We start from the raw sequence: 13,284 nt of genomic DNA, 5'->3' as shown, positions 1-13,284 counted from the left end.
AAAATATTTTTAAGCAATTAACTTTCTCCCATTTTGTTTGATTTTGCTGTGTGTAAATAATTGGTAAAAAGGACTCGGTGCCTATATAATGATGTGGATGAACATGTGTGAGGATACCCAAGTTGATACTTTATTACTGATGCATTATTAAACAAAATTCCTCAGCATAATAACTTGTGGCACGTTTATAAGACTGAGAAGAAATATGCTCTATCAAACCAGCTCCATGAATTGGCGTTTTCAGACGACCTATGCCATCATTTAACAAGTTGTAAACAAGCTTTCATTTTCAATATTAAGTGCTGCAGACTAAACAACAATCTAAACTTTAGCAATGCACAAGTTAATGTTTAACAAATCCTAACATATGTAGCAGATTCTATGCAAAACAAATTTATTTAGTCTCTCCGTTTACTACGAGACCACTTGAATTGAAGTCAGACGATTTGAATACCACATAACAACACACAAGAAGAAGGTTTCAGTCTAACTTATGACCTGCAGACAATGAGACCACACTCCATCACTGTCTTGCTCCTTTTCCAGTCTACGGGGCCGTAAAAACACAACAGAGGAGACCAAAAATAATTTGTTAATCAAAGCCATTGTTTGAGCCTCCAGGGATTCATTGGCGCACTTTGTTCCGCTTACAAACCCGTCAGTCATGTCCAGCTTTATCATTTCACACACAGCCAGCGCCGGCAGGCAACAAACCAACCACCTGCTGTTTGTGCTGCCTCAGTGCTTTTGGAGGCCTCGCTTTTCAGGTCCCCACACGTTTAACCGAGCCCGCACCTCGTGTATGCGGAAATTCCTCCATAGCCTCCCAGCGTTGTGAATTGCAGGATGTGGAGGAGGCGGCAGAGAGGATTCGAGACAATGAGAGACTTAGATGGGGGTTGAGGTAGAGCGGACAGGATGATTAAAAAAAAAAAAGAAAACAGCAGTCTGAGTGCAGATTGTGTCTGGATCCTGTAGAAATGCTCCTTCCATGGATAACATAGCTGCTAAATGGCCGAACAGAACTTAGCTGAATTTCCTCTTTGTGGCTTAAAACATTTGTAAGTCAACCTGATTATTGGCGGTTTAATGAGATCGGGAGACTTAGCCATACACAAACAAACACACTTGATTCTAAAGCAGGCAGTGTGCCCTCAGTATAGCCAGCCAACATGGGAAGAAAAAGTCAGGCTGTCTAAATTTAAATCCTTAATTATGTAACATACAATATGGTGTCGCTCAGCGGCTCACTCTCCGTAGCCCAAATGGTGCCCCAGAAGTTTTCCCAGAAGCACTAATTATGGTCCATATCATTCCAGAGATTACCGCCTACCCAGCCAGTCTGGGAGCTGGCAACCCTCACATTCTGGAGCAGAGAGATAAAGGCTGTAAAATAAAAACCAGCGGTGTACAATACTAGCTTGTTATTTGTGCTTCTCAAAGAGAATAAAATCTGAAGCAAAAACCAAAACATGCAGTGACATTAACATTAAATATCTTCTAAACTCTTAAATTAGAGAGGCAGCTGCTATTACAGGGCTAAACCTATCATTAAAAGCAAGTGAGTGCTATCTGGCTTTCCTGGTTTAAGCTTTTTATAACCCAGCGTGGACTCTATGACAAAGCGGATTTCAAACACCCCACGGTTGTTTACCCAACTCTCCTGAGAGATAGGCGTGTAGTTCCCAGAATGGATGTTTTATGCTGCAAAAGTGATTGACTTGCTGTCTTTTTTTCTCTTAATAGACTAAAACATGAGTAGAAAAACAGATACAAAGTCATAATATTCCTTTACAAAACAAGTGAGGATAGGAAACTCCACTACAAAGTTTGGCAATTTTCTCATAGTTCTCCATAAAAGGATTCACACCCGCTTCACATTTTTGCTACATGGCAATGACAACATTAAGAAGAAGAAAATAACTTAAGTGGAAGAAAAAAGTAGGCATAGCCTTTAAATTCTCTCTTTCACAAGTATGGTCTTCATCAGAGTTAGCATACGCTTCTCTGAGTTATTACTGGCCTGGGAGTCAGTTTAGCTGTAAACTAGCCTGGTAAAAAAAACAGCCCCTGGTTCTACGCTTTGCTCCGTTATTGAGAAGTGATTACTTGCTAGAGAGGTGGACTTAAAGTTTTAAACGACTGGATCTGATTTTACAAAATTGCTAACATTTGGCCGTGATGGTGGTGATGCACCGGCTCTACACAGTGTTCAAATTATTATGCAAATTGGATTTAAGTGTCATAAAGATAACATTTTTTGTTGTGCTATTATCTTTATGGTATTGTGTGTCAGTTATTAACTGTAACTCCAGTTATTGTGTATACTGTATTAGTTCATGACTTGAAAATTATACTGACCATCATTTGAATTGACCATTTAAGAAAATATCACTTGCATAATAATTTGGAACACGGTGTTTGAAGTTTGCTGATAGTTGCGTTCCCTGTAAACAACCCTGTGGGGAGTGATGCCATGACATCTTGGTCAGCAAATAAACTGTCTTAAACATTCATCTTGCTACAATTTTAATTGCTCAATATTTGCAAGTGTGGCCAACACGGACTGAATGGCTTCATTCACTTACTCTGCTGCTATTGCCAAATTACATTTCTTTGTAGCCACACTGCAATTCTAAATCAACGTCATCGTTCACAACTCCCCCTTCTGTTTTCTGATTGGCTCAACTGTTAAAACCCAACTGGAAAAATCCAGCTCAATGGGAGAAATCCCAGATGGAGGACAGGTGGACGCAGTAGTTTTTCAGGTTTGTAGTTATACCATGTGTTTGTTTTTCTTTGCAGTTTATCTATTGAGCGGTGCTCTGTGACATGTTCAAACTTGGTATATTCATTTATAACTTATCTTTGCTTTAAATCTCTCCACAACCTCATCCCTGACCCGTTTGCTGTGTTTCTTGGTCGTGATGATGTTTGTTCACTAATTTTCAAGCAAACCTCACAGAACATATGGATTTATGTTGGGATTGGGTGACTTCCGAAGACAATTGGCTCGACTGATTTCATTTTTGGGTGTAAAATAGAAGACTGAATAAAAATTTGTACTCCATTTCAAAATTATCCTTCCTATTGCTCTAAAACATAAAATCGCAATACATTAGAATTTAGGTTGTAATGTGAAAATATGTCTAACAGTTGAAGGATATGGATCCCTGTGAAAGGCACTGTACATTGTAGGTGAACGCCAGCGACCCAGCAGATTTAGGCAGCTTTGGAGCACAACAGATCACATGAGATTATCTCTCACTGATCCACGGTGGAGTAGACAGCGGATCCATTGATTCCTCCACCTCCTAGCACCGCTGCAGGCCCTCAGTTAGACATTAACCACAAGAAAGAATAAGGAAAAAAATTGCCTCTCAACGGGAAACACAAGAGAAAACACATTTTAATTTTTAACGACTCTGAGAAGAGAAAACTGAGCTTATTAGTCAAATAATAAATAAATAAAAGCTAATAAATTGTGAGAAATTACCAAGTAACAGGAGATCTGTTTAGGTTGTCTTGCCATTGGTCTTTCTAACCTGCAACATAAAAGCTGATGAGCTCATCACACGTCCACATGGTGTGATCTCAGGAGCTTGGCAAGTGACCTACTGACACAAGCTTGACTCTGGACACTTAAAGCCAACCCTGTTCCCTCTCCTCTCCTCTAATCCGAGCAGCTTCCATCCCCTCAAGTGCAGGGACGAGAGACGGAGCGTTAGGAGAGGGCTGACGTTGTAAATTGACTGCAATCACAGATCTGCAGTTGCCAAAATAAAAACCTGCTGAAGCACATTCAGGAAGCGGTAACAGGACTGGGTAGGAGAAGCATGTTGCAGCACTGTTGTTGCAGTTTGGCTACATGGATTCATCTGACCTACTTTCTCCCCAACTAATGTGCCTGGTCTGAAGAGAGGAAGGGAGGCCTTATGCAGACAGAGGGCTCTGAAAAAGTAATTGTCATCCTTGTTGAATCATGAATATATTTTTGCTACTCACCTCTTTTATTTTTTAGAAATACTGATATACGTCAAGAAATCACTTAAACAGAACATGTCTGACAGCATGAAGTAGGCTAAAAATTTTTACAAAAGGTAAAAACTTTGATCTGAAGAGATCAGATGAGTAATGAGGTCAGTGACATCCATCAGTCTGGAAAGAGTTGGAAACTTCTAAGGCTTTTGAGTCTTGAGCAAACCAGAAGGACAGCCATTTATTGTAATAATGGTAAACACTAACAAGAGTGTTTGCAAACCAAAAAACAAAGAATATAAATATAAATCAATTTGAAAATAAGCTGAAAGTAAAATATTCTGTGTTGCAAAGTGGTATAAGAACTTTGCTTCATGTAACTGGCGTACTCAAGTAGATAGTCAAGTAGTCTATCTGATAAAATATTACTTCAAGAATAGTTTGTTGTGCTCCGATTGTATTGATTCATACAGTCTAACAATCTTTTGTCACCATAGATTGCAGTGTCATGAATTGTATTATATTTTCATAATAGAGACCGTTTTGAGTCCAAATCACCCACCCTTACATGGAACAGCAGTCAATCTTCTCAGAAGCAAGTCTTACCAAAATTACTCCCAAGAGTGCAGCAATGATTCACCCAGAGGTCATAGGAGAAACCAAAAAGTGTCTAAATCACAGCAGGTCTCACTTGCCACAGTTTAAGATCAGGGTTCATCATTCAACAATAACAAAGACGGGTAAAAATTGCCTCCATTGGAGTTTTTCATGGTAAATATTATGTGGACTGATGAGACAGAAGTGTAGCAGTGTAGGATGCATGCATCTTGTTAGATCTGGTTATTTCAAAACAATAACGTTAAACCGACTGCCTAGCAGGGTGATGGTTCTGTGATGGCCCTGGGCTTCTTTGCTGCTTCAGAACCAAGATCTTCTGCTCTCTGGTAGAAATTGGGTTATGCAGCAGGCATAACATTCAAAACACACCAGCAGGTCTGACTCTGAATGGCTTCACAGCATCTACTGCTAACTGGGAGAGCAGGTCATGCGAAGTAGATTTCATAAGATCAAATGGAGTATGGCTATCTGATTCGCTTTAAGCGGTACAGATGCTCTGTTCTCAGTGTAGCACGAACATCAGTGCTTCTTCCATAATTGACGTACATGATCCAGCTTCATGGTGCTCCAGCTCCTTCCTGTTCCCTAACAAACACACCAGATAAGCTCCAACGCACCGTTATCTGAATTCAAAAGGCCATTGACCCACATTTCAACAGCTCTTTTGTTGTACAGTGCATCCATTTGTGTCTGCTTTCACACACACACACACACACACACACACACACACACACACACACACGAAAAACAATGAGGATTCAAACACAGACAGTGGGGTAAAATGACTGAACATGATTGGGAGTAATTTCTTTTTTCACCATCTCAGCCAGGTTTATTAACTGAGCTGACAACAGACAGCGCGACATGACGGCTATTATTAATCCTCCTCCCAGAAACAGCACAAATAAAGCGGCTCCCAGATGGGACCTCCTCCTCCATCCATCCATCCATCCATCCATCCATGCTTCCCACTCGTTCATCCAGCCCCACAGCAGATTCCCGTCTCTGAGTTTCTTCCTACCTGCCCTCTCTCAAAGTTTTCCCTCTCCAGCTCCAGGCTGTTGGCCCCTCCAGTCCGACGGATCACTTTGGGGATAGCGTTGGGGACTTGCTGCATGGAGCTTTTCACTCGATCCATTGCGGGTTGCAACATGAAAAACACGCTCACACGGTTTGAAAACCAGGAAAAATAAGACAAAACTCTCCGCCGACTAACGGTCGAGGCTGTGGGAAGTACAACCCGAGCAGCAGGAACTATGGCGGGCAGCCGTCCATGCTGCTGTGGAGGACTCCCCGTCCCGTTTTCACTGGAGCACTTTCTGCCTTCCAGTCAATGACAGCAGCCGCAGCGAGAGCGCCCGGATTTACGACAGGACACCACTTCCTGTTTTTCCACATTTCAAAATAAGAGCTTACGCAAGCCAAAACACGATGTGCGGTCAAGGAATGAAATGTAAAGTTTAAATGTGATAAGCTTTAAATATACAAATTCATATTTCAAAATAAATATGGCAGAAAATTGTGTTTTGGATTTTTCTTTTCAATGATGGCTTTTTTTTTTTTTTACACTGAGTGATATTAACAAGCCTCAGTCTTAAGTCTTACTCTTAGTTTCAGTTTTAACTTGGTATTGAGTTAAGGGGTCTCAAACTCCAGTCCTCAAGAGCCGGTGTCCTGCAGTTTTTAGATGTGCCACAGGTACAAAACACTGGAATGAAATGGCTTAATTACCTCCTTCTTGTGTAGATCAGTTATCCAGAGCCTTGCTAATGACCTAATTATTCTATTCAGGTGTGGAGCAGCAGAGGCACATCTAAAAGTTACAGGACAACGGCCCTCATGTACTGGAGTTTGACACCTGTGATAGATGGTCTTCATTGTAACACTAGATTTGATCAATCAAATCATATTTAAAAACAATTGTTAAAGTAGCCTGAATACAGCTGAATGATTTACAAAAACAAAAAAGTGTCTATTCATATTTCTACTTCACACATATGCACAACTTTAAGTTGGTCCATCTTATGAAATAACATTAAAACTACTGAGGTTTGTGGTGATGTAAAAAGGGGAAAGGTTGAAGAGGTGTGATTACTTTTTAAAGACTGTATAGCACAGGAGATGAAAATGTGTGGTCAGTATCTGCCTCAATAAAGTGGGCTTTTAAATAATGACAACAATTCTGTTAAGCATTTCAATTGAGATTTTGTTAAATGGCTTTATATTATTCATATATTAATTAGTTTTTATAATTTTTTCCCATGCTTGCACTTCGTATAACCTGGACTGATTTTCATGTTTTGAGGCTTTCAAACACAAATTCACATGCTTAATAAAAATACACTAAATGTGGCTAGGTACATCTGTGAATTACATTTCTTATTCTCTGCTGTACTTTAACTCAATAAAACATTTTTTTAAAAACATTTTCATGTCTGTTATCAATTGTGATCATTTTGACTTCAGCAGTTTACATGAATCTGATTCTTGGTATGTTACAGTGTGGAGGTGTCCTGTTTGCATTCTTAAATATGGGCTACTGATCTGCACGCTGGAGCACAAACACGGGACTCAGAGTTACGAAGGCTTTTATTCACAGAAACCTCACAGGAACCAGCAGACCAACACTGACGGTGCCCTGAAAGCTCTCAGCAGCATGAGGACTAGCCTTGCTGTTATTTGGATATTTTCTCTGGCAACGGTCACTGACTCCTCCCAGAGTTTCCAGCCACTGGCTGCAGCCCCAGTAGGATCCGCCCACACTGTCGGAGACATGTATAGACACTCATTAACTCCAGCTTCAGCCCGGACAAAACACACTGCTGATCAGCAGGATGATTATGAGTTAAAAAAAAATACTACCCAGCCATCAGATTTTGTTTACCAAGGTAATAAACATTAAGTACTATGACACAGAGTGTCATATAGTTGGGAGGTTGCATTTTTACTGTGAAAACGTTTCTGACCTTTGGCTTAAACATTTGCTCACACCACAAACATATCATTTATAGCACATTTGACAATAAAAGAAAAATAGAGAAAAAAAGATATGCGAAAGCCACCTCGGATACATTTTTTGTAAGCTGGTCACTGTCATAAAATGTGAGTTTTTGTAGCATGACAGAAGTGCCAAGTAATTTCAACCTTTGCTCTGAGTCACCAATTTACAACAAACAAAAGGTTGGTTGGTTTGCGTGACTGAATGCTGTCCTCTGCTGGCCATAATCAGAAACTACAATAACGTGAGTTTGTTTTTTATTATCAAGGGAGACACTTTAGTTGCTCCCTAAGTTTAAAGTACAAGAGCAGGAGGTACACTACTCACGGAAACCTTCTGGAAAATTTAAAAACGTTCATGCTGCAGTGACATATTATGAAAGTAAGGCAGTGCAGTAGAAGCATGTGATGATGATTTCCTCAGCGAGAAACAGTGGGTTGGTGCCATTAACAAGATACAACGTTAATGTCTCAGAATGTAGCCAAAGGATGTCAATTCTATTTATTTCTGTGAGTTTTCCAGTCTATTTGTTGCAACCTCTAAGCTCAGTGCCAACTCTGCCTGATAACGTCCGGTTTGAAGTCTCGCAATCACACGGTACTGTCAGTTGTTAGGTCTTGCCTTGGTCTCATGATGTCAAAATGTGAACAGCATCGTGAGAAGGAGTGTTTGAACACGGTACTGTCAGTTGTTAGGTCTTGCCTTGGTCTTATGATGTCAAAATGTGAACAGCATCGTGAGAAGGAGTGTTTGAACAACAGTTCTGATTGAACCAGGACATTTATCGGTCAATTCATGGATCAGGCACCTGTGGCGAAGTTTGTCATGAAACTCCTTGTTAAAGAACAGCTAGTGGTTCAAAAAGAACTGAAACATTGAACAGCTAGAAAACTGGAAAAACGGCAGGACACAACCTGGTCAGGCTGTCAGTCCATCATGGATACTGATTGCAATGCTCCACAAAGAATGTTTAAACCTTCGGAACCTTTTTGCATGTTATCATGCTACAGCAACTTTGTTGTATTTTATTGTAATCAAATGTCACAGAGAAACAAAGAGTAGCTCATAATTATGAAGTGGAAAGATAGATAAGATTTATTTGTCATTGTCATCAACAGATTACAACGAGGTTGAGATTTGCTCGACTCGAGTTAAGATGCAGGTTATGTGTACATAATATACAAAGATAAAGAAATGAATAGTACAAAATGAGAAATAAACTTAGACATCAGAAGATGGTTGCAGTGCCTGTAGATGTCTCAACAGAATTTACATTTTTAACAAAGTGGTGTCAAGAGCAGACGTTCTTATGCCTTTGAAAGTATTTAAGTTTAAATTTGTTTTAAACGTAAATCTGGAAAGTGTACCATATATTTGTGTTCAGCTCCACCTGTTAAATTCATTGTTCATTTGTCTTTGCAAAACAGCTTAAGCTCAAGCCACTTGACAGAGATAAACTGTGAATGTCATCTTTTCAGAACACAACACCACAGGCTTTACATTTCTGAAAACTATGTAACCGCATTCTGTCTTATTTGTTTTTTGTTTTGTTAAAAAAGAGAAATATCCACAAGGTTTTTCATCAGATTTTTTATTGTGATGTATTTTTAAAAAATCCTCTCATACTGAAAAAGAAAAAAACGTTAACATTTTTAATTCAAAATTTACATTCTGAAAAAAAAAAGAAAGTGCCCCACATAATATGTATAACATGAAACGGGGTTATATCAACACAACTGAGTGTTTGATTTTAGTTAGGGCACTATTATGTATTTTGATGTATTTCCCTTTAAGCAGTCAGCAAAGAAAAAACAAAACAAACAAAACTGGAGAATAACTAGCATAAAAATGTCTTTGCCCTCTCATTACAGTTGATAAGAGTAATAAGAAAAGCCATAAAAGGAGAGAGGGTAAAAGTCTTTTAATTAAGTCTCGCGAGATTACCAATGTTACAGAAGACTGGGGCTTGGTCTTGAAGTTTTCAGATGCATCTGTAGATGAATCATAACAGCACCAAGATGTCGGGACGATCAGGCCGAGCTGAGACCCGAAGTCGGGCTAAAGACGACATTAAAAAGGTTCTGGCAGCCATCGAGAAAGTGCGGAAATGGTATGTGGGCTATCTAAAGGACAATATGGAGGGGAATGTTTAGTGGACGGCTGCCTGCTATCTTGCTGCGTCGCTCAACAAACTTCAGTCGGAAAAGTTAGATGATTGACAGGGCTTCGGGCCAATCAGCGCCTCTGGTCGGCCGGAGGGGCGGGGCATGTTGAGTTTTTCCGCTGAGAGCTGTCAATATGGCTCCAGCAGCTTCATATGCAGCGGGTTTCAATCCATTGAACTGCCCCGTTAGTTTCTGAATAACGCCAACAGTTTGCACCACCGAAAAGGTCACGATTCATAGCCTGCAGCTGAGACAGTTAGCGAGCGCATTAAGTTTAATTATATCTGACGTGGACAGAGAGAACGCGCTCAGCATATTTGATCACTGACTGATACCCGTCGAGCAGATCATGCGAAAGCTAAGCGCGTTCTGATGCCTGATCTGATAATAATTAACTGAATCTGATCCACAGGGAGAAGAAATGGGTTACAGTTGGAGACACATCTTTACGTATTTTCAAGTGGGTTCCAGTAACGGAGACAAAGCAGGTGTGTGGGCCTCCGTCATAGACAGTCACAGCTCCGACTGTGGTATGGCAAGCCGTCATTACATATAGTCAATCCACAATCCTTTTCCTGATCACATTAGATACAAGTAATAGCATCCCACATAGCAACAGTGTCACACATATAAACTACAGGTATGACATTGTGATGCATAGAAGATAAGGTGAAAAACACTGATTATATCTTTACTAATGATAGATCCCACAGTAGTTTGAATATGAAATAAAAAAAATATATATAAGATATGACCCATTCCTTAATATGTTATAAGTAGCTGTTTTAAATGTTGGTTATTCTGTTGGTTTGGCAATCTATCAGTTACCAGAATTGATAGATTCAGTTCTGGTAATTGAATATATCCATTCAATTACCAGAATGAATAGATTTTTAAGACATCAGTTCAATTGTCCTCATCAAAAGTATCATTCTATGTTTTTTTTTCTTTTAACTTTTATCCTAATTTAAGTTTTTCTTAAATGTGTATGTCCTTCAGGCTGAGTTCGCCTCTCCAATTTATGTACCTGTAGATGCACATTTTTCTCTGTCTGAAATTAATATTCTGAAAAACACAAAAACATATGGATATCTACAGTGTGGTTGTTTGTAGTTATGATTTATATCTCACATCCTGTGTGATCCATTTACTTAAAGTATCTTTCTTGTTAGTTATAATAAAATTGTTTTTAAATATTATTTCAATTATTAGCATGTGAAAGCTACTTTTAAGTGGTTAGAATAAAATATTTGGTTCTTCGATGGAGGCTTCAGAGGTACAGTAAAGATTTTGTATAACTTTATGTAGTTATACAAAATCTGAAAATATTATTTTCCTTCCATTTGATACATATGGACTATTTTGTGTTGATTTGTCACATAAAATCCTAATACATTACATTAAGGTTTGTGGTTAACACATGGGGGGAAAAGTGCTGGGAATTTGAATACACTCCAATACACCATATCTGAAATGTATATTTCTTCAAGTAAGATTATAGCACTTATATCAACCATCTGTAGTCTAGATACGGATAGTGTGCTGTTAAATCTTTGGAGTTGAATGTTTAAAAAGTGAACTTTGCCAATGATGGAGGGACAGGAAAAAATTCAATTATATGCATCATATTGAAATATGGTTGCCACAGATTGTCTCCATCTAATATATTTTTATAATCTATTTTAATCCAATAGATATTTCGCACCAAATCCACTAGTGGAGAGGTCCGGGGTCTCAAAGATGTAGTGATTGAAAACACCAACTCAATGCTGGATTTCACCGGTAGGTTTATTTTGGGGTTTAATGAGGGTAACGATAAAGCACACTGAGATTCGAATCAACTGGAATATGATATATATATACATATATAGATATAGATATTTATACACAAATAAGCTTGTTTCAAGAATTGAAGAGGTCATGTGATATGCTCACAGATGAAAACAGCAACCAGAGCTTTCTGTCGGACGTTTATCAGCCAAAACTTGACAACAGCAGCAGCACGTCGAGCTCGCAGCACGTCAGCCCTCCACATACCTACAGCCTGCGGGCTGAAGACTCTCAGCCTCCCATGCTCGGACAGGAGACGGTCGACGGTATGAGAGTTTCTCTTTAATCAACGGGTGCTAATTTTAAGGCCGTACACCTGACACATTAACAATCTCTACGTTTATGTTGTGAACACTGTACTCCAGAACCAGTTCATTCAGGTCGGGAGGGTGCAGACGAGCCGCCGACGCTCATCAAGGAGGACCCGCTTACATCTGGAACTGCCAGGCGGAGAACTCCAGACACTCAGGTTTTGTACATGAAACCTATTTCAATAAAGAATGCAAATACCGCTCCTAATTAAATACACTTTACATATTGAGCATCTGTTGTGTGATGTAATTTTAAAACATTTACTCTAACTTGACCCTTTTGTTTACCCCCAACAGGATGAATTAGATGAATCGGGAGCACCACCTTTAAAGAGGATTTGCACAGGGGAAAATAATGGCTTGAGATAGCTTATTTTCCCCCCTTATTCGTTCTATCCAAATGGACAACTTACTTGTTCTTGGTTGATGTAAGATTAGCAAAGCTTTCAGAAAATTTCTGGTTCCGATATTACATTTCAGCAATTAGGGGAAATGATTTAGCTTTTTTTATGTTTAGTATTTAGTGTTTTGTTGTTTGGTTTGATTTGTTTTTAATTGAATGAAGACAGTTTTTTAAAGTTTTATATGTACGCAGCTCTAGGTATCTCACTTCAGATGCTGTAAACATTGAATTTTCTAAGTTGTACTTTAGTTAGACTTTTGCTATTCTTATGAACATACTGGCTAGCCTTTTTTTTGTTTCATGTGTAGCTTTATGCAGATTGATGTTCAAATGTAACCTTAAGTTTTTAATTTGATGTTTCTTGTGATAAATCTTATGGTTTGTTTCATTCAAGAATAAAGTGATTTTTAAAAAATCAATAGTTTGCTTTTTAAAAATTATTAATATGTTCTGTAAACAATCCTGAGTGGTATGGTTCTCCCCCTTGGATGTAATCTATTCATGGCCACTGGTGCTTTAAATGAAGAAACATTGTCCGTTGTGTTTGGTTTAAGTTCTAAATGCATTTCAAGAAGTTGATGACTTTAATTTTGATGATGAAGTAAAAGATTATATTTCACTAATTTTTTCAGTTTTGTTTTTTGTGTGTAGTTTCAAATCTAAAATAGCAAAACCGATTAAACTTGAACTGCATTTTAGACTAAACACAGATTTTTTTTTTTATGTGCAACTTAAGATGCATGAAACTTTTATTCTATTTAAAGAACATTTCAATAGTAGTAGGAGAACATTACATTCTCCTAATACATTGCAATGTGAAGACTGAGCATATCAGGACTGCATTGTTCAAAACTGACTAAAGAATAATTGAATAAAAATGATTTAAAACACAACTTTAACATAAAAAGATTTTGCAGTGTCTTTCTCTCCCAAATTAAGCCACCATTGGAAAGGCTGTCGCCATTAACTCTAAGTAATTTT

The 13,284-nt window shown here is 38.6% G+C and overlaps 2 protein-coding genes across 2 annotated transcripts in view; one reads left to right on the top strand and one right to left on the bottom strand.

Moving 5' to 3' along the window:
• The window catches only part of hip1 (huntingtin interacting protein 1), a 57,579-nt gene extending 51,642 nt beyond the window's left edge, over window positions 1-5,937 (bottom strand). The window contains exon 1 of the mRNA XM_028045461.1: window positions 5,618-5,937. Within this exon, the coding sequence (XP_027901262.1) occupies window positions 5,618-5,749 (132 nt within the window). The 5' untranslated portion in view covers window positions 5,750-5,937. The remainder of the gene's footprint in view (window positions 1-5,617) is intronic.
• Window positions 5,938-9,544: 3,607 nt separating this feature from the next.
• Window positions 9,545-12,722, top strand: bcl7bb (BAF chromatin remodeling complex subunit BCL7B b). Its single transcript, XM_028044518.1, has 6 exons — window positions 9,545-9,704; window positions 10,172-10,247; window positions 11,454-11,541; window positions 11,697-11,855; window positions 11,955-12,058; window positions 12,198-12,722. The coding sequence occupies exons 1-6, from the start codon at window positions 9,592-9,594 to the stop codon at window positions 12,267-12,269; spliced, it is 612 nt and encodes a 203-aa protein (XP_027900319.1). The 5' UTR covers window positions 9,545-9,591; the 3' UTR covers window positions 12,270-12,722.
• Window positions 12,723-13,284: the final 562 nt, after the last annotated feature.

This window comes from Xiphophorus couchianus, chromosome 18 (genome assembly GCF_001444195.1).
Source record: "Xiphophorus couchianus chromosome 18, X_couchianus-1.0, whole genome shotgun sequence".
NCBI classification, from domain to species: domain Eukaryota; kingdom Metazoa; phylum Chordata; class Actinopteri; order Cyprinodontiformes; family Poeciliidae; genus Xiphophorus; species Xiphophorus couchianus.
This window is presented reverse-complemented; position numbering and strand designations above follow the sequence as displayed.